This window comes from Sceloporus occidentalis, unplaced genomic scaffold (assembly GCF_023333645.1).
Source record: "Sceloporus occidentalis isolate IW3139 unplaced genomic scaffold, rSceOcc1.0.p SCAF_6, whole genome shotgun sequence".
Lineage (NCBI taxonomy): Eukaryota > Metazoa > Chordata > Lepidosauria > Squamata > Phrynosomatidae > Sceloporus > Sceloporus occidentalis.
Window position 1 is genome coordinate 19466672 of NW_028316986.1, and position 20564 is coordinate 19487235.

Below are 20564 nucleotides of genomic sequence, written 5' to 3' on the forward strand. Positions count from 1 at the left end.
AAAATACATATTTATAAAGATAAACAACCAACAAGTTTTCATTAATGTTCCATGAGTGATAATACTCTTTTTCAAGGGCATTTTTCAGACAAAAAGAGAAATATAGAAATTGTGGGATGATATAGGACAGAATATAATAAAGGGGTGGACAAAGGGTTGTCTATTCCAAGACACTCAGGGTCAAAAAAACAGTTTAGACCTTGTAGACCCCTGGCTTTAAAAACAGAAAGTGAACAGGAAGTGATTTTGTAAATAAAAGTGTCTCCTGGCCCTAAAATGGTAAAGGGGAGCCAAACGAATTGTGGCAAAATACCACCCAAACCTCCAAGTGGGTCTTTAGGCATGTTTTGGGTCCAATTTATTTTTAAAAGAATAAAAATTGTCAGGTGGTGTAGTGGATGTACGACCTTCCAAGATCTCCTGGGAGGACTAGTGTGGCTCCCTAGCCTCTGAAAGCTGCCCTCCCCTTTTCTAATACAATAGATATTAAGAACACTGTGGAAGAGTGGGATTTTACTGGGAATCCATGGGATGTCATTATTGGAAGTATGAACTGTAATCCTGCTGGGGTGTTGTGTTTTTGTAAGTGAGCTTGCATCTGTGGGAAATAGAATTGTGAAGATGTGCAACATCTGTATCCAGTACAGAGCTTCTGTTATTTAAATATGCAGCAGAGACAGCAAAGGGACTGATGCTGAATAGAACCAAAGTGAATCAGAACCAATGCACTTCAGCCTTCAATGCACTTTGGACCATAATGCATACCAGGCACTCTTGCCAGTATCCCATTACACGGGTGTCCTGTTACATTATGGTGGGCATGCTTTAACTGAAGAGCCTGCATTGAAAAGGAGTTTGATTTGATGGCTCATGAGGCCTCTTCTATGATTCTAGGATTCTGTGATCTCTGCAATTCAGAGCACCACTACTACATAGCTGAGTGCATGCAATTGTACACTGAGTAAAGGTCATATAGGATTCTGGCATTGCATGACTATTATTTGCTATATGACATTTTTAATTTGTTGCCTGTTTTATTGAACCCTTTCCTGTATTGTTATGTATTATTTATATGCATTATGCTATTATTTCTTAGATTGTACACCATGGGCAGGTTTACTCTTATCTATTTCATTGTTTGTATGTACAGCGCTGTTCAAATCTACAGCACTATATAAATAAAGCATAATAATAACAACAACAATAATAATATTTTTAATGGCACAATGGCTAAGATCTCACATTGAATAGATGGAGCATGATTTTATGATCACAGAGCATGTGGCAGCACAATGCCATCTGATTAGTGAATTGTACAACAAAATATGTATGTACATCTCATGCACAATGTGAAACCATACACAACCATGTGTAATGCAAATGCACACCCATGCACAAAGTGTATGTGCAACCATCTACAGTGCTTAGCCATGCACAATGGCACTGAATGCACAACTCCATTTTTGCAACCTTGAAATGAATCTCTTCTGCATCTGAGAAAAACAACCAGCCACTGCTGTAGAGGAATGTATGTATGCGTAAGACACCAACTGGGTTCCAGCCAATACTGTTATATGGCTGTGATTAATAATCCCCATTTAATACATGTTTCTATAATTGTATTACATGCAGCTTCTTCATTTTCTTTTTTGTTTTGGTTTTTTTTTTTTTTTTTTTGGTTTTTTTTTTTGTTTCAATTAATTTGTAGAACCAGTCTTGTTTTGTGATGCTGTTCAAAATGACATAAGACAAACTCATCAAGTGTGCGGCTATCCATAGTACTAGTTATGATGACTTGACTATATATTGCATCCAGTATCAGAGAGTATGTTCCAGTTGCTGAGGAACATGAGTGGGAAGGGGCTATTACCCGAATGTCATTGGTGGCTGGTGGTTCTCATCTTTGTGGGATAGTGAATTCACTCTAGATTTTAATCTAGGTTTTTTAAAAGCTGTCCAAAGTGCTGTGCTAGCTTTATAAACTAGTGCAGCACCTGGGACAGTTCATTTAAAGCTAGCCAAAAGCTGGAATGGATTCATTCCCCACAGGCCACCAGCTGCCACTAGACCATGGTCTTAGTTTTTTGTGGGTTTTCAGTCTATGTGACCATGTTCTAGAAGGGTTTATTCCTGACATTTCGCCAGCATTTGTGGCTGACATCTTCAGAGAATGCTGGCATGGAAGAGAGTGGGGTATATATAAACTGTGTGACCCTGGGTAGGGAGGAGTGATTTCCATGTTAATCTGTGTATTGTTCAGTTGTTGAATGGCAAGGCCTCAGAGTGGGAGGATATGCAAAGAGGATTAGTGTTAGTTTAATTAGTGATCGGTGGCAGGATATAAACCGCCATATAGTACGTATAGGATACGTACTAGGGTTAGGAAGGGGCGGTGCTTCCGCACCCCCCTAACCCTAGTACGTATCCTATACGTACAAGATGGCGGCGCCCCTTCCACATGGGTGCCGCCATCTTTACGTATCGGACACTGAGCGTCCGGACGTGTCTCAGCCTTTATGACGTAGTGAGTGCGCCCCTGGCGCCTCGCTACATCACAAACGTGACTGAAAAAGAAGCTCCATTTTGGAGCTTCTTTTTCGGTCCGCGCGGGAGCCGCGCCGTCTGAAGGCTCCGGCTCCCCCATGGACCTACCGGCGGCAGACTGCCGCAAAGCGGCGGTTTGTACCCCGCCATTGTCTGCTGGGAAAACCCCTGACCCTGGGTGGTTTTCCATTTGCATTTTGCTGGGTCTTGATTTTAATGTTTTTCAGGACTAGTAGCCAAACTTTGCTAACTTTAAGGCTTTTTTGTTTCCTGTTGAAGTTGTCTTGGTGTTTGTGGATTTCAATGGCTTCCCTGTGCATGCTGACCTGATAGCTGTTGGCATGGTCCAGAATTTCAGTGTTTTCAAATAGCATTTTATGCCCAGCATGGTTTGTAACCTGTTTATGGAGTTGTGGACCATGGCCTATTTGTGGAGTTCTAAATAGGTATTTGATTGGACACTGTAGGAACAAAATACATAATTTAGTGCGACTTAGATAAAAGTTTGCAGTCTGATCTAACAGGGCTCTTCTTATATACTGCCCTGGAAGGTGTATACAAGTGAAGAATATGCACAAGAACTCTATTATGTCTCTCTCAGACAAAAATGAAGCAGAAACAGGAAACTCCTGATTCCCCTCAGAGTCAAGCTAGACATTAAAAGGAACATTTTATTTCCCATAACAATATTTCTTCAGAGGCACATGCTTCAGCAATCTGATTCACAAATTATCTCTGTGTGTTTATCATCCAATGACCAATTACAAAATGAAGAATATAAGATACATAGGTGAGGAAAAGCACATGCTATGACAGAAGGTTGTCTTTCACTACTTGGGTAACAATCTCTGCCCCCCCCATGTGATAAGCATAGTCAGGTGTTTATGCTGAGACCTGTGATATCTAAAGATGGCACACATTTCAATGCCTATGTATGCACAAATCTCAGCTAAATGACACAGTGCTTTGAAGCAGACCTAATTCTATCTTTACTCAATAAACCATTGGCATGACACACATGCCCATGAGCATTCTATCCTTAACCCAGATGTTTTTCAAGCTAAAAGAAAGGAACAGGAAGGTGGAAATGAGAATGAATAGGAAGGACAGAAAAAGAAAAGAGAGAGATGTAAGGAAATGAGGTGTCACTCAAGGAATGGTGTACTAAGGGAGCTTTGAAAATATTAATGTAAAGGTATGAAGACTGAAAAGAAACTGTTCACCTTCACTTACATTTTTTTTAAAATTCTTTTCCTCTTTTTTTTCTTCCTCTCATTTTAAAGGACAACAGAGCTCCACATTAAATCCTGTATGTGGCCCAGATGCACAATTTTCTGCTACAGAGCACAGAAAATATCTAGCTGAATATTAGTATAAATATCTGGGCCAGGCAATGGCTAAAACCCACTTTTTCCATTCCTTTTATGTGGGAACAGCCCAAAGCTGAAGTGTTGCACACATCAAGTTGCTTTTTACATTCCTTTTGTGGGGGAAACCACTCATAAATCTTCTTTTTCTGCTTGTGTCTGCTACAAATACTCCTATAAATCTTTCCTCCACTTTCTTCACTACCTCTCAAAGGCCTTCATAAATCTTGTGGCGTGTCTTTGCTTTCCCCACACAATATAGCTCTCTACTGCAGTGTTAGCTGGTTAGCTGCAAGGCACCATTCACTTTTTGGAGTTAGTTGCATTGTAGGCAACTCATTTTATTGGTGGATCTTTGTCAAATCTCAACATTAAAAGCTAGGCAGTCCTTTTATGGCATCCAGACAAATCTCCCCCTTGTAAACCTAGGTCAGGAGAGCCAGTGTGGCATAGTGGCTTGAGTGTTGGACTATAACTCTAGAGACCAGGGTTCAGTTCTGCTTCAGACATGAAACCCACTGGATGACCTTGGGGAAGTCAACTGCTCTCAGCCTCAGGAGAAAGCAATGGCAATAGCAATAGCAAGTACATTTCTATAACGCTTATCAGTGCACTTAAGCACTCCCTAAGCAGTTTACAAACCAACAAGCTGAGTACTCATTTGAGTGACCTTGGAAGGATGACAGGCTGAGTCAATCGTGAACCCCTGGCTGGTATTGAACTCACAACCTTGTGATTTGTGAGTGAGTGGCTGCAGTACAGGCATTTAACTGTGCCACCAGAGCACCAATGGCAAACCTCGTCTTAACAAATCTTGCCAAGAAAACTCATGATAAGTTTACCTTAGGGTCACCATAAGTCAAAAATGACTTGAAGGCACACAACAACAACAACAACAACAACAACAACAACAAACTCATGTCAGTCTTTTGCCTTCAATATAGAGCTGCAATACAAAAAGCTTGGCCTTGTGTTTGTGTGTATATGTGCCTTCAACTCACCTGTTGACGTATGGTGACTCCATGAATTTCATAGAGTTTACTTAGGGGAGGAATACTCAGAGGTAGTTTTGCCAGTTCCTTCCTCTGAAATATAGCCTCCAGCACCTGGTATTGGTTGGTGGTGTCCCCTAAGTAAATATTAGACATCTACAGCAAGTGAAATAATTTGTTTTGTTTTATTTGCCAACAAGTGAGCTGTGACTTACAGTGTGTCTATGAATAAGAGACCTCCAAGAGACTCTCCTGCTCAGGTTTTACAAAGTCAGGGTTGTGGCTTCCTTGAGTTAGTTTATCCAGCTGTAGTGTGATATTCCTCTTTTCCTACTGCCTTTGACTTTACCAAGCATTATCAGCTTTTTCAGTCAGTCATATCATCTCATAATATGTAGAAAAGTCTCAGTAATGGTCTCTTCTCTTGGCTTTTAGTGAGACCTCAGGCTTGATTTGTTCTAGGATTTAGCTGTCCGTGGTATCCATAGCACTCTTCAACACATTACAATTGAGCTGTTTTTTCTTTCTGTCAGCTTTCTACACTGTCCAGATTTAACAGCCACACAGAGACTGGAAATACTATGGCATGGTTGGTTCTGATTTTGGTGTTCAATGATATAGCTTTGGATGCTTTGATTGAGAGTTCCTGCATGGCATGGGGGTTGGACTGGATGGCCCTCTTCCAACTCTAAAATTCTATGATTCTATGATACTTTGAGGACCCCATCTAGTTCCTTCATAGCTACCCTTCCAAGTCAAAGGCTGCATATACACTTCAGAATTAATGCAGGTTGATGTCAATTTAGCTTCCATGACTCAATGCTATGGAATTCTCGGATTTGCAGTTTTGTGAGATATTTAGCCTTCTCTGTCAGAGAACTCTGGTGCCATAACAAACTACAAATCCCAGGATTCCATAGGATGGATCCATGGCAGTTAAAGTGGTGTCAAACTGCATTAATTCTGCAGTGTGGTGGCAACCTTCTGATTTCTTGAATAATCTGATACCGAAGCATTAGTGGCAAATTAATGAAACTATATGGGGCCCATGGAGGTTTCAGATGTGTGTCACTGAAATGAACATGGAAGTTAAGTACTGGTGGAGGCAAATGCCAGAAGTGAAAAGACATATCATAGGGAACGGCAGGAAAAGTATTATATTTTTTCACATGGAGCCTTCCAGGAGTGGCTACACTACAACTCCCATCAGTCCTAGTCATCATAGACACTGGTCAGGGAGAATTAGACATAACGTTCACCAACTGGAAGGCCATGTGTTCACCAGGCCTATGTTAAGCACACTTTCAGAGCTGTCCCAAGACATTTTACTGCCTGAGGCAGACCAGCATATGTGCTCACATAAACACCCACCCTGCTCAAATCACCCAACACCAGATAATTTATTTTGGTGCCCGAGGCAGAAAATCCCATCTGTACCTATCTGTCTGGGAGTAAAAATACAATAAAAAGAGCTAAGTAACACTGTGCTGCACTTTCATGAGAAAACAAAATCAGCTGCCTCAGGCAGCTGCCCTTATTCTGACTAATGATCAGGTGTGTCCTGTGGGTGTTGTCTTTTTCATTGTAAATTGGGTCTCCAATTTACTCTGTTACCAAGACATCATGTGATCAACAGTTTGGCCCCTTGGATATTGTTGTTCTGTGCCTTCACATTGACTCCAAATTAAGCTGCGCTTATAGGTTTTTCTTTACAAGATTTATTCAAAGATGTTTACCATTGTCTGACTCGAAAGTGGAGAAAATGTGACTTCCCTAAGATCACCCAGTGGATTTCCATCACTGAGCAGGGATTTGAACCAGTCCCAGTCCAACACAAAATCATTAATCCACACTAGCTCTCTGGCTCTTCAGTCCATATCTAAAAGCACACATTTTAGGAAGAAGAATGTTTAGTTTTTTGTGGGTTTTTCGGGCTATGTGGCTGGAAACTATATCCAGACTCCTGTTAGTGCCTTATGTATGTGCTAGTTTACCTATGGAAGTATTTTGGATTTTTTTGTTCAGTGTATAATGTCCACATTCTGTTCAAGGTTGAAGAAGCGGAGCTGCATATACAATGCCACTGTACATGAAGATGCACACATTGTCCATGGGTGGGCAACAGAAATCAGTGGACACTGCTCATGTGCATTGTACATGGATGAGCAGCTGCATTGGTTGTTTGCCTGCGCATTTAGTATCCTAGTTCAGCTGAGCAATGCTGCTGTTTAGCACCAGGTTTGCATTGCACAATTAAGGCAAAACTCTGCATTCAATAGATTTATAGTATGCAGTTTCTCTAACAGAGGATATTGGTCTAAGATTCTGTTAAATGCAGCATAAAATTGTGTAAGCTCCTTCTACAGCAGCGGCATATTTCTAATGGCTATTCAAACTGTGGTAGAATACTATCCTGAGATGCTAGAAGCAGTAACACAAACGGGTATTCCACATCAAATACCATTGTATTGGTTGACTGGTCGATTTTATTAGGTGCAGACTTTTTGCATTTCTCTCTGTTGAATTTTATTTTGTTAGGTTAAACTCATTTTTACCATTCCTATTTACATACCTGTTTTTGGAAGTATAAGCTATCCTTCACTGTTTTATACCAGGGACAATTAGATAAGGGCTCTGACATCTGTTCATAACAAGCCCTGAAAAGATGGGCTAGAATAGTACAAACCAAGCTCAAGCTATCCTGCCCTAGGTCTCAACCTTGATTGGTCCCTAGACAGGTGTGGAGATGGGTGGGTGTTCACATCCCATGCCATGGACCTGCTACCATGGCATGCCCTTTACCTCCCTCCGCCATTGCTGCTAGTGAAAAGACCATCGTCATCATCTCCAACATGGAAACGGGGCACCTGGCTGCACCCACATGGCCAGGCATCCAATTTCTATATGAGACCTGGAATCGGGGGTCTTCTCACTAGTGACAATGGTGGAGGGAAGTAAGGAGCATGCAGAGCCATCTGATCTGCTGGGGTTTGTCACAGAGTTTCGGGGAAACTCCATGACAAATGGCATATGGAAGAACTTCCTGACAGTAAGGGCTGTCTGACAGTGGAACACACTCCCTCGGAGTGTAGTGGAATCTCCCTCTTTGAGGTCTATAAACAGAGGCTGGATGGCCATCTGTCGGGGATGCTTTGATTTGGATTTCCTGCATGGCAGGGGGTTGGACTGGATGGCCCTTGCGGTCTCTTCCAACTCTATTATTCTATGATATCATTTTGACCTGCTAAAGTCCCTTTGATGAAGGATTGGACTGTATCCACCAGTTCCTTGTCTGATCTGCTGGATCCCAGCCTGGTCTTGGCCCTGGGCTAATGGCCTATATCATCTAAACAGGACTGTGTGAGGCTGGGGAGGAACATGGCGCTTTTGGCAGTCAAGGTTAGGAAGAAGATAGGACATTGACACCACATGACTGCCAATATAGTGAATGCCCTGGCAGTGAAGTTTTGCACCTGGGGATTAGTATGATTGTGAGCTCATTGATGGGTTTTCCTCTTCAATGAAAAGAGACACCCTAACCATGCTTAGGAGATGCAACAGCTACAGGTTGGAGGTGGCAACATATGGTACGTGTTGCCAAATCTGCTTTTTTCAGGGTCTAATCACAGTTTGAAAGCTGCATGTAGTAATCTTCTTCATAATGCTCCAGGCCATTTAAAAGGAAACAACATGCTGCTTTTAAATATGCCCACTTCTGAGGCTTGTCATGAGTTACTGAGAAGTAAAATACGGACAAAAATTGAATCTCTGTGTGAATGTCTGCAAGTAGAGTTACCCGTTGATTGTGCTACTCAGGCCTTGCATTGAACAGCAGTGTTACACAACTGAATGCATAGCCAATTGTGCAGCCAAATGCACAACTGAATGTGCATGTACATGGATGTAGTAACTCACATGCACAACTGTGTTACATGTACAACTTTGCTTCTGAAATGTTGAACTGAATGTGTCATGTACTGGCTGAGCTTAGTTCAGAATCAAGCCTGTGTGAAAAGAAAGCTTTATTCAGAAAACTAAACATGTTCATAGAAATGTTATTAGGAGTAAAACAATTTAAGTTAAATGGTACATTAAAAGCAATTCAGAGCACACTCAGATTTCATTCATTCATCCCACTCCAAAACATCCCTTTTCTAAGAACTACCCCACAGTCTCTCTCCATACCAGGCATTCCCACTGGACTGATCTTGATAGCTCCTGATGCATCTTCTGTCCCCTTCACATTTGTTATCCAACTCCAGAAAAGATAAACATCCCTTCCAACCAGTAACACTAAAGGCATGACATAATCCATCATTCAGTAATACAAAACAAAGCAGGTACAGCAAAATTAACTAGCAAGCATGGCAGAAATTCTGAGGTACTCAAATCCTGACAGAATGTCGATATTCCACATGTCCTGTTGCTTCCATAGGGGAATTTACCCATGTTTAAGATATCACAGGGATTCTAGCCTATGTTCTAAAAATGTGAACAAACATTTTAAAAATGGTTTAGTCAGTGGTAAAATGCAAAAAGAAATGGGTGCATGAGGGAAAATGCAGGCAAAAGAGAGGTATATTAGGAAAAATGCATAGAAAAAAGGTGTCCAATCACTCTATGCAGGAAGTTTCAGAACCAGTGGAGGGTGGTCATTCGGATGTCGGTGGGGCAAAGACTCCTCTTTGGAGCTTAGTCCAAGCTTTATAGGAGCTATCCAGAATGCTGAACTTACAGTCCACAGGACTGGTAATTGTGGTTTCACTTGCCCGCATCTGGGGGGGATCTTTCCAGCCACATCTGGAAATTCTCCAGTGTGACTCTATGATCAGCTTCCAGTGGAAAATAGCATTTGCTGTTTCTGCTTATCCGTGATAACCTGGGAACAGATCCCTTGTAGCTACGGGAATTGGACTGTATTTTGGAGACAGGGTTAAACACCTTAGACAATTCCTTTGAATTTTCGACAAATAGCTAAAGTAGATTAATTACCCATGGACATTGGGGCCACCAGCCTATATGGCTAAAAGCCTGGTAAAAGCATTGGGTGGGAAGAGAGTACAGGAAAGATATGGAGAAACACAATAAAATAAAGACCAAAAGTGGTCCACATCCCTATTCAGAGATAAATTACCTCTGAATGTACATTTGATTCTGCCTTCATGCTTATAGCCATTGATCAATATTCTCCATGAAATATTTACAACTCCTTATAGTGAATTCCAAGTCATTTGGGTTTGCTGCACTGCTTTATCTGTTTGCTCTAACCTGGTCCTTGTTTGTCTCTCTTTCTCCCTTTTTTCACTCCTCTTGGGTTTTCATGTGCTATTTCTGTCATCAGTTACCATTCCTGTCTTCTGAATATAATTCCCCTCTGGTCTGATCTAGCAAGTTCTGCAAACCTTATCTTGCATCTCATGAGAGGCTGCATAATCACTGAGGGGGAAAAAAGTCAGGATAAAAAGAAATTATAAGGAAATCGCTATTTTTTTTCCAGGGGATATAAAAAATAAAGATCATTTTAACAACACAAAGTCTGATTTCCAAAGAGGTAATATTCGTGCATTTGGTTGTTATGGAGATATTATGTTTACTTTGCTCTTATTGTAGAAAGAGCATGGAAGAGAACAGTGTTGCTTTGTAAAATCAGGAACTAAATGTTGGGTGAAGTTCTGCAGATGGGACTCAAAGGCAAACAGCATATTTACTGTTAAAATCCATCTGTTAACTGGGGGCAGTTGCAATTTAATAACTGGAGGAGTTTACACAACTTCAGGGCAATATTTCTTTCTAAAAAATCTTACCCGGTAGCATGCTGTGATTTTCAGCTGCTTGTTCATAGGAATATATCACCCACAAGTACCATACAAAGCTATGAATCTTGTTACAAATATTTGGATTCTTAGTTGCCCTCTTTCTCTTAGACCTGAATAGGTTTAAATAACCCAATCCATAACCTTTGCCAGTGGGTGGTTAAACTGAAGGGGGTTAGGGACTGCTTGCATGATTTGATGGGCTTTTGCTGTAATACAGCAGCTAAAAAAGCCAATGCGATCCTAGGCTGCATGAATAGGACTGAGGGAAGTAATAATACTACTGTTGATTTATGGCAACCCCAGGAATTTCATAGGGTTTTCTTAGGTAAGGAATACTCAGAGGTGTTTCTTCCAGTTCCTTCCTCTGTAGCCTACAGCCCTTGGTATTCATTGGCAGTCTCCCATCCAAGTACTAACCAAAGCTGATCCTGTTTAGCTCCCAAGATCAGATAGAATCTGGTGCCTTTAGGGTACTTAAGACACCAATTTGTTAATAGATGGGATAAAATTTTTGTGGTATCAATAGCAGAACCTAATTTTAAATCCTTATGAGTCACAAAACTGCAGCAACAATACACTTCTTTGACAGCCTGATTATTTATTCCCTTGCCTTCTCATTTGAGCCTGATGCCTTAAGGGCACCTGACTCTCTCCCTCCCTCTCTCTCAGCTTCAATTAAGCTCCTTCAGCATGTGGATACCCTGTCACAGATTAAATTGAACACAGACAAATGTAGTACACAGTGAGAAAATAAACCAGACATGCCAATATTCCAGCCTAATTGGGAATGAATTTTACCAGCCATCAAACAATTCACACAGTAGATGTTGACATTGCAGCTAGTACAGCAAAAATCACCTTGGAGGATTTCTTTGACCCAGAGAGACTGGCTGTATCAAAAGGGCAAAAAAGTGACTAAAACACTTTGAAGATGTAGTAGAGGTGAGTTGAGGGGGAGTGACAATTTTGAAGGTTCAACACGAGAGTCGCCATGGCTACACCCATAAAGAGAGTCCAAAAAGGCAAGCAGCTGTATTGATCTGCATCAGCAAAGTAGTTCTAGCAATTTTCCTCTCCATCGGGGCATGTCTTCTGTGAAAGGGGAGTTTCTTAATCACTTATTCAACATCAAGAATCCTCAGATGCTTCTCATTATAACAGGAATTGCTCACAAAGGTACAAATGTTGCTAGGAAACTTCTCCTCCCCACCCACCCACCCACCATGAAAATTGCAACTAAGCTCAAAGGAAGGGGAGCAGATGACATCACTATCCATACTAATCAAAGAAATACTACTGTTGGCTTCCCATTCAGTAGCTGCATGACCATAAAATGGATTATTGACTTAGTAACATTGGGACTTCATGTTTGAAATTATTAATGGCCAAATACAACCCCAAAAACCTAGCTCTTAAGCCAGGCAACATCCCAACCAAAGGGTTTCTGAGCCACTGTAGATTTGAAGCACTGGGAAATGATGATTGCAGCACTCTCTTGATCATGGGACAGATTGAGAGAAGTAGTTGCTCCAGGACCCCAAGGGTTCTCTCCAGCTACCTGTCTGAATGCATCCAGTTCCCAAACTGTTGTTGTTGTTGCTGCTGCTGTCGTTGTTGTGTGCCTTCAAGTCATTTCCAACTTATGGTGACCCTATCGTGGGGATTTCTTGGCAAGATTTGTTCAGAGGAGGTTTGCCATTGCCATCCCCTGAGAATGAGAGAGAATGACTTGCCCAAGGTCACCCAGGAGGTTTCATGGCCAAGGTGGGAATCAAACCTTGGACTCCACAGAGTTGTAGTCCAACACTCAAACCATTATACCTTGCCGGTCTCTCATCCAGATCTGCAGCACATTGTAAACCCTTTGACCAGGGCACTTCCTGGCTTAAGAGGTAGACTTTTGAGGAAATAGTATCAGAAGAAAGTGGTATCATACAACAATGGGACTTTTTTGTCATTGCTATGTCTGATGACATGGTCGTTGTCTTGGCTATTGGCTTTAACTCTGTGAGCCCTGAACTTTTTGTACCAATGAATTAGTGGCCTGCTTACAGATTTGTGCAGTAGTTTAGTTTGGAGAAGACAAGACCAAGAAGAGATGATAGCCATCTTTAAATATCTGAAGAAAGATAAAATAGGAAATGATGCTTGCTTGCTTTCTTTCTTTCTTTCTTTCTTTCTTTCTTTCTTTCCTCCAGAAACTAGACCACAAACCAATGGATTCAAGAGATTCTACCTATACAATCACTTTACTGTAAGAGTTGTTCAGCAATGGAATAGATTTCCTTGGAGAGTAGTGGACTCTCCTTTGAAGGTTTTTACACAGAAGTTAGATGGCCACCTCTCAGAAGTGCTTTAGAATCTTTGGCGGGTTCCACACCACCAGAAAGTACGTGCTCGGCAAGTACCAGGCTTAGGAAGGGGTGTCCTTTCCGGACCCCTAACCCTAGTACGTGCCGAGCACGTACAAAATGGCGGCAAGTGCGCCAATGGCGCTTTGCGGCGTCATAATGGCACCGCAAAAAGAAGCCGCTTGCTCAATGCAGGCTCTCCAACTAAAGCATCCCATTCAGGTAGTTGACCAGCATCTTTCTGAAGATGTTCAGAATAGGAGACCCCACCGCTGCTCTAGGCAATTGGCTCCATTGCTGAACTGCTCTTTGTCAAGACATTCCTTCTACTCTCTCAAGATGCCAGCCACAGATGCTGGTGAAACGTCAGGAAGAAGCTCTTCTAGAACATGGCCACATAGCCCAACCCCGCCCCCCCCAATCTATGGATACTGGCCATAAAAGCCTTCAACATTCCTTCTACTGTTCAATCAAAATCTACTGTCCCGTAACTTAAAGCCATTAGATTTGTTCCTACCTTGTGGGGCGGCAGAGAACAGGCATGTCCCCCTCCTCTTTGTGACAGCTTTTGGTTTTTACTTGAAGAGTACAATCGTGTCACCCCCTAGTCTTCTCTTCACCAAGCTGACCATGCTCAGCTCCTTCAACCTTTCTTCATGTGCTGTGTTCTCCATACCTCTTGGATGATAAATTCTTGTTGCCCTTCTTTGAGCCTGTTCCAACTTATTTATATTGTTCTTTAATGAAGTGCGCAGAACTTAACATAGTACTCCAGATGAGACCTGACTACTGTAGAATATAGTGAGAGTATTATTTCCCTTGACTTGGAAACTATGTTTCTATTTATGCAGTGTAAAATAGCATTTGACTTCTTTGCTCCATCATCACCCCTATTGGCACATGTTCGATTCATGTTGTTTATTCCTACATGTCAGAGAGTTGGATTAGATGCCCCTGCAATCCCTGCCAGCTCTGTGAGTCCATGATGCTATATACAATTTCAGAAGTATAGTTTAAGTATCTCACTCCCTGTAGGAACACTGCTTGAAATACTGGGAGGAGGAGTTTCCAGGCTTGTCTGCCCAATTATAATACTCCTCATTCCAGTTGAATGGAATACAATCTGGCCACACACAATTCACAGGAGTTCAGGTTTTTCGGGGGGGGGGGGGGGGTCCTTAAACTCTACACAAAAAGGATTTGTGGTTTTTACTGGAGTATCCAGAGAACTCTGCAGAAATGTGCATTATCGCATATTTGGCCATCTGTCTGCTTTGCATGGATTTGGATGGCTGTGCATTTCCAGCAGAGGAAGAATGAATAGCTGTGAATAGATGTGAATTTACACAGGGAAATGAAGACAATTAACTGTCGATGCAAATGTGTGAAAATATGCATCAATGTGCATAATACACTTGCATGTAGACTAACCCTTCATGAATTGCAAGAAGAGGAAAAAGGGGTCAAAAAGCTCTTCCCCTTCTCTTTGTGTCAGCCTGAATAGTTAATAAATATGACAAAAATGGCAGATTCATCTGCTAAGGAAAACATTATCCACACAGTGGAACCTTAAAATACGAGACAGAATTTGTTTTTAATGTAATTCTCAAATAACCCCTATTTTCCAGTGTATTTCCATGTAAACAGAGATGCTGCTATAAAAGGCTGCATCCATAATCAAAACTCAACTGTTATGTTGAGCAAATGTATGTACTGGTTGATTATTTGTTTTTGTTTTTAAAGTTGTACAATTGTAGAACGAACAGTAACAGCAATGTTTCCATCTGGACTAAACATGAAGAAATAGTTCAAAACAATTGCTTTCAAAGATGCTATAAAATGAGGCATTTAAGGACACACACACACAGAAATTTGGCACAGCTAATCCTGACTCATCATCATGTCATTATGGTTTCTGGGTCCCTCCTTCCCTCTTCTGTTGCTGTTGCTGATCTCCTTCTCTTCTTTCTTCCCCTCTTTTTCTCCCCAATCCTCCTTTTCTAGCTTTCTTCTTCTATCCATCCTTCCCTAGTGCAGAATTTTTCCTCACCTTGTAGCGTTAACTCATTTCTTTATTCAGTCTTTTAAAGAAATGAGTGCATTAAAATAATAGTGTGCAAAATGATCTTGTAGCACCTAGAAAGAAGTCGGTAGTAGGAGCTTTTGTGTCTACTTCCTCAGGTGCATACCTTCTCCTCATGCATCTGAGAAAGTAAGTCTACAAAAGAGCAGGCTACCAACTTCTGCCTTTCATTTAGTATGAAAGGTGCTACCAGATCCCTCTGCATACTATTTTCCACACTGATATGGCAATTTCTTTGAATTAAAATGTTAGTTACAAACAAACATGCACACACATAGAAGATCTGCTTTAGAAAATGAAATTTAAAGTTGGAACATGGCAAGCAAAACCTAGAATGCTTAACCCTTTCCACAACCACCAGTCAAAATCCCTCTCCAAACTGCTTCTTTCTCCCTGCATAGGGTCCCAAAAGTGTATTCCAAATGATTGCAGTAAATTATACTGACATGGAAGCCGTGCCCATCTTCTGGGTCCCATTGTTCACATTAAACTTCCAAATTCCCTCATTATTTCTTCAATTCCTGGAGGCTAAGTACCAATTAATGTTAATCTACTGTGCTGTTGTTCTAACCACAAGCCTGCCAACAGGTTTGTTTTGAACATGTTACTAAAATGCTCATCTTGTCACCAAATGTTTGCTGTTCCTAAAAGGAACCAATGAGTTGTGACTAATACTATGAGGAGTTAGATTGATTTGCCTGACACCCCCCCCCCCCCCCGCCTAAATAAAAAATGCTGAAAAGCTTTGCAACTGCACCTTCAAGAGCACTTGTAGAAGAATTTCCTATGTTCATAAAAATAACTGCTTGGCTGCTATCACAAAAAACAACCAAGCTTGAGTATATTCCCAGAGTGTACTATCAGTTCCCTCCAAAGGAATCACTTGGCCCACTTGCTTGAATTATCTGAGGTTACTTATTTCCATCATAAGAATATTCTTCCATACTATTCTTTGTGAAGTGCTATGGTGTGAGCTGTATAGTCTGAACTGTGATTTGACGAAGAAGCTAAAAATTCTTTCCTAGAGATCCTAACCCCAATCAAAGCTGTGTGTGTGTGTGCGTGCGTGCGTGCATGCATGCATGCGTGCCTTCAAGTCATCTATCAATTTTTGGCTGCCACATCAATATATCTGTCTTATATTCTATCAAAACATTGATCCATCTAGCTCAGTATTCACTTCACTGGTTAGCAATGGCACCTCTGAATTTCAGACAAATATCTTTCCTAACCATAACTGGATATGCAGAGGGCTGGTCCTGGAAGCTTCACCATGCAAAGCATATGCTCTGCCATTAAGTGCTCTGCCTCTCCTCCAGTAACTGAAATACAGCACCCACCAAGTTTCAATCTGGAAATGCGATTACTATGCAACCAGGTAATATCCTGTGACAGCATTCTAGAATCCCTGGGACAAGGCAATCATGAAATGGAACAATATAATCACCCCTATCCCATATGATCCCCTGCTTTCATCCTTCATATGACCATCCATCTTGGGAACACAGGAGTGGATCCTTTGCAACCAGGGAAGTGGTTTCCAAACTTGAATCCCCAGATATTATTGGACTACAACCTCAGAATCCTTAATCATTGACATTGCTGGGGAGTCTTGAAGTTGTAGTTGGCCAATATTTGGAGATTCGAGATTGGGAACAACTGCACTAGAGTAATGTACTAATCTAGAGACACAGAATCCCCACTAACAGTTGACTGGGCAGTACCTATAATTGTGTATGGCCTGCTGTAACTTTCATCTCTGACTGTGTGGTAAACCCAAGTTACTGCTCTCTTCACATCCCCAGATCTACAAGCAACGGAGAGTTGTCTTGTTATGGGGTCAGAGGCTAATGCACCACTGTCTCTCCTTGCATTTGCAGCTGCCATGCACTAAGCTTTTAAGCTCCTTCTGGGTAACTTGTGGTTGTCTGTTTCCATTTCTTGAGTGCCAGCTTTGGCTATAAGGCTGTTTTTGAAAATGCGCCCTGTGATTTACTGGTGAAGGATCTGAGCGTATAATTGGCTGTGTCCTATTTTTTGAAAAAATGTCCTTGAGTTGTTTTAGACACCACAGAAAAGAACTTGATTGGTGTGGTCAAACAAGGGTGTAATTTTTCCTGGTGTGAGAGCTCTAAATCTCTACAGCTGCCTGACTCCCTAGTAGTGTATTATCATACTTGAGCCTGCTCAGTATGAAGGAAGGGGACTGCTGTAAGTTTTGATTCATCCATCACCAGTGTGCTATTAAAGACGTTCCACCCCCTCCCCACAGCAGCCAGGCACGCTAGCAAACAAACCCTTGAATTAAACTCTTGGGCTGTTACTGAGTGAAGTACATGCAAAGTTGCCAGATACAGATTTCAATTATAACAGAGATGCTGTTGAGCTGGCTATTTGTTCCATGGAGTTCTAAATAGTGACACAGAATTCTTTCACAGTAGATGACCTCCCTTAAAGTGGAGGACAGCTGATAGCCTAATGAAGTCTGTATTGTAACCCAAAGTCTCTGAGTATCTTTCCACTCTCGTGCTTAAAACTCTGAGGTTCTGTGACTTAGCTTAGAAGTGGCACCTCATAAGTTATAACTTTTGGTCAGTTCTGTTTCTTGAGCGCACTGGGTGGACCACCCAACAAAGAAGTAGATACTGGAGTATCATTTGGTTCTGTGCAGAAATAGGGGGGCCATTTTACATCAGAATTAGAATATGAACACCTGTTTCAGAAAGACTGAGAAATTGGTTTTTTGTCAGGAGCCCTGGTGATGCAGTGGTTAAATGCAGGTACTGCAGCTACAAGGCTGTGAGTTTGATCCCAGGGCTCCAAGGTTGACTCAGCCTTCCATCCTTTCGTAGGCCAGTAAAATGAGTACCCACCTTGTTGGGAACAATTAGCTTACAGATTGTAAACCATGTAGAGAGTGGTATAGAAATGTAAATGCTATTGCTAAATGCTACTGGTCCCTGACTGGTAATGACTACTAATGACATGGCAAGTATAGGAAGTAGGGTCCTCAGTCTAATGGATTTGTTTGCCTCTAAGTGTGGTATAGTGGTTTGAGCATTGGACTATAACTCTGGAGCTGAAGGTTCAATTTCCCACTCAGCCATAAAACTCATTGGATGACTTTGGGCAAGTCACATGCTCTCAGCCTCAGGGGAAGGCAATAGTAAAGCTCCTCTAACAAATCTTGACAAGAAAACCCCACGAAAGGGTTGCCATAAGTTAGAAACAACTTGAAGGCACACACGACCACCACGAGAAGACTGGAAAGATTTGATATTATATTAGGAAAAAACTTGGGGGTTATCATCAGTACTTAGCTTGGAAGTTTAGATGGCAACAGTACAGATGCATAATAGTCTTTTTTTATTTACTATTATCATAGAGGGTTTTTAAAAGGGGGGGAAGCAAGCTTCAGAATTATACAAAAAAATTATTTTATTTTTTAAATTAAAGTTATACTGTTCTGTAAAATCACCATAATCAAGTTTTATGAAATAAGAAAATAGATAAAAGAGGTAGATGGAACAAATTAAATGTGAAGATGAAGAAATAAATTATTATGTCTATGTTTGAACTGATTTGGGGGAAGAGAGCAACTTTCCTCCCTTTTTTATGTATAATTGTATATTATTTGATGAACAACAGTTTATAATATATATACTCACACACACATATACACATTTACTTCTCTTATTAATAAAAAGTTTTTTAAAGTTAAAACAGGTTTAAAAGGTTTAAAACCATGACACTTTGAAGAAAATCAGTGAGACCCAAAGGCTTTAATAAACAGTCATGTGTTTGCTTGGTAAGTACAAAGTCAGTGTTGATGCCAGTTGGGCCTCCAAGGGAAGGGCGTTCCACGTTTGGGGTGCCAAATGGCTGAGAAAGCCTTCTCCCACACCCTCACAAAAGGTATTGATCTCACTGGTGGAACACAATGGAAGGCCCTCCCAGCAGACCTCAGTCCTTGGGCAGTACATTAGATGAAAATTTGGGGGTAGGATAGGGAGAAGCTACCATTGAAAGAAAGCACATTGTATTTGAAAGACAAAGGGATTTCCCATCTCACGCACCACAATATTGTGAAGCATTGCTGCTCATGACAGCTTTATTCTCTCTTTCTCTCTCCAGGTTTCGGGATGTCCACACCAGCAACGGTAGCTGGCAAAGCCTTTCTTATTGTTTACGGTCTATTTGGATGTGCTGGGACCATCCTCTTCTTCAACCTCTTCCTGGAGCGCATCATCTCGCTTCTGGCTTTGGTCATGAAGGCTTGCCATGAGAGGCAGCTGCGGAGGAGTGGTCTTCTACCTCCAACATGTCGCCGGGGCTCAGGCCTGTCTGATGCGGACAGCTTGATTGGTTGGAAGCCATCAGTCTATCACGTGATGCTGATTTTGGGAATTCTTGCCATTACTATTTCTTGCTGTGCCTCAGCCATGTACACAGCTGTGGAAGGATGGAATTACATTGACTCCTTATACTACTGTTTTGTCACCTTCAGTACCATTGGATTTGGAGATCTAGTGAGCAGTCAAAATGCAGTCTATCGCAATCAGGGATTATACAGATTTGGGAACTTCATGTTTATATTAATGGGAGTATGCTGCATATACTCTCTTTTTAACGTCATCTCAATTGTAATCAAGCAGGTTTTAAACTGGATGTTAAGAAAGTTTCGTTGCAGGTGTTGCCCGGATTGCAATAAGCCAACCACTCGCCTAGGGAGGCGCAACGCAATCACTCCGGGATCCCGCTTCCGGAGGCACAACTTCCCTGCAGAGACAGACGGACAGTATGACAGTGACACAGACGGGAGAAGGCTTTCAGGTGAAATGATCTCCATGAGAGATCTTACAGCCTCCAACAAAGTCTCCCTGGCACTTCTGCAAAAGCAATTATCCGAGACAGCCAACGGCTACCCCCGGAGCGTCTGCATAAACACTAGACAAAATGGCTTTTCTGGAGGAGTAGGCGCTCTAGCTATCATGAACAATAGACTGGCAGAGACAAGCGATTCTAGGTAGAAATTTTGAAATTATCTTCTATAGAGCCAAGACATTTTCTTATTCTTTATTTAATAAAACAATATTTCAAAAAATCATTAAGTTGATCTCAAGGGCACGTTACTGGCAAATGTTATGTTTTCTTTTTAAATGTTAATTATTCAAAACGATGCATTCATCTTAGAATAATGCAAGCATATTTATCCCCTTTAAATTCTGATTCCTTCACAGGTAGCATCAGGAATAGCAATGTGTCATTAATTCACAGATAGGAACCATTGACCACCACTGAGGAGCAACTGCTGGGACTCAGAGAGGAGATTCTGACCACTCAATAGTATTAGTTTGAGGCTGAAAACAGAGGCAGGGAATGCCTCAAATATCATTATTATACACACATTT

The 20564-nt window shown here is 41.4% G+C and overlaps 1 protein-coding gene across 2 annotated transcripts in view; it reads left to right on the forward strand.

Annotated features, from left to right (window-relative positions):
• Nucleotides 1-20199, forward strand: part of KCNK12 (potassium two pore domain channel subfamily K member 12) — a 70974-nt gene extending 50775 nt beyond the window's left edge. For both annotated transcript variants that reach the window (XM_089528289.1, XM_089528290.1), the window contains exon 3: nt 19288-20199. In XM_089528289.1, coding sequence (XP_089384415.1) covers nt 19288-20183 — 896 coding nt within the window. In that variant the 3' untranslated portion in view covers nt 20184-20199. The remainder of the gene's footprint in view (nt 1-19287) is intronic.
• Nucleotides 20200-20564: the final 365 nt, after the last annotated feature.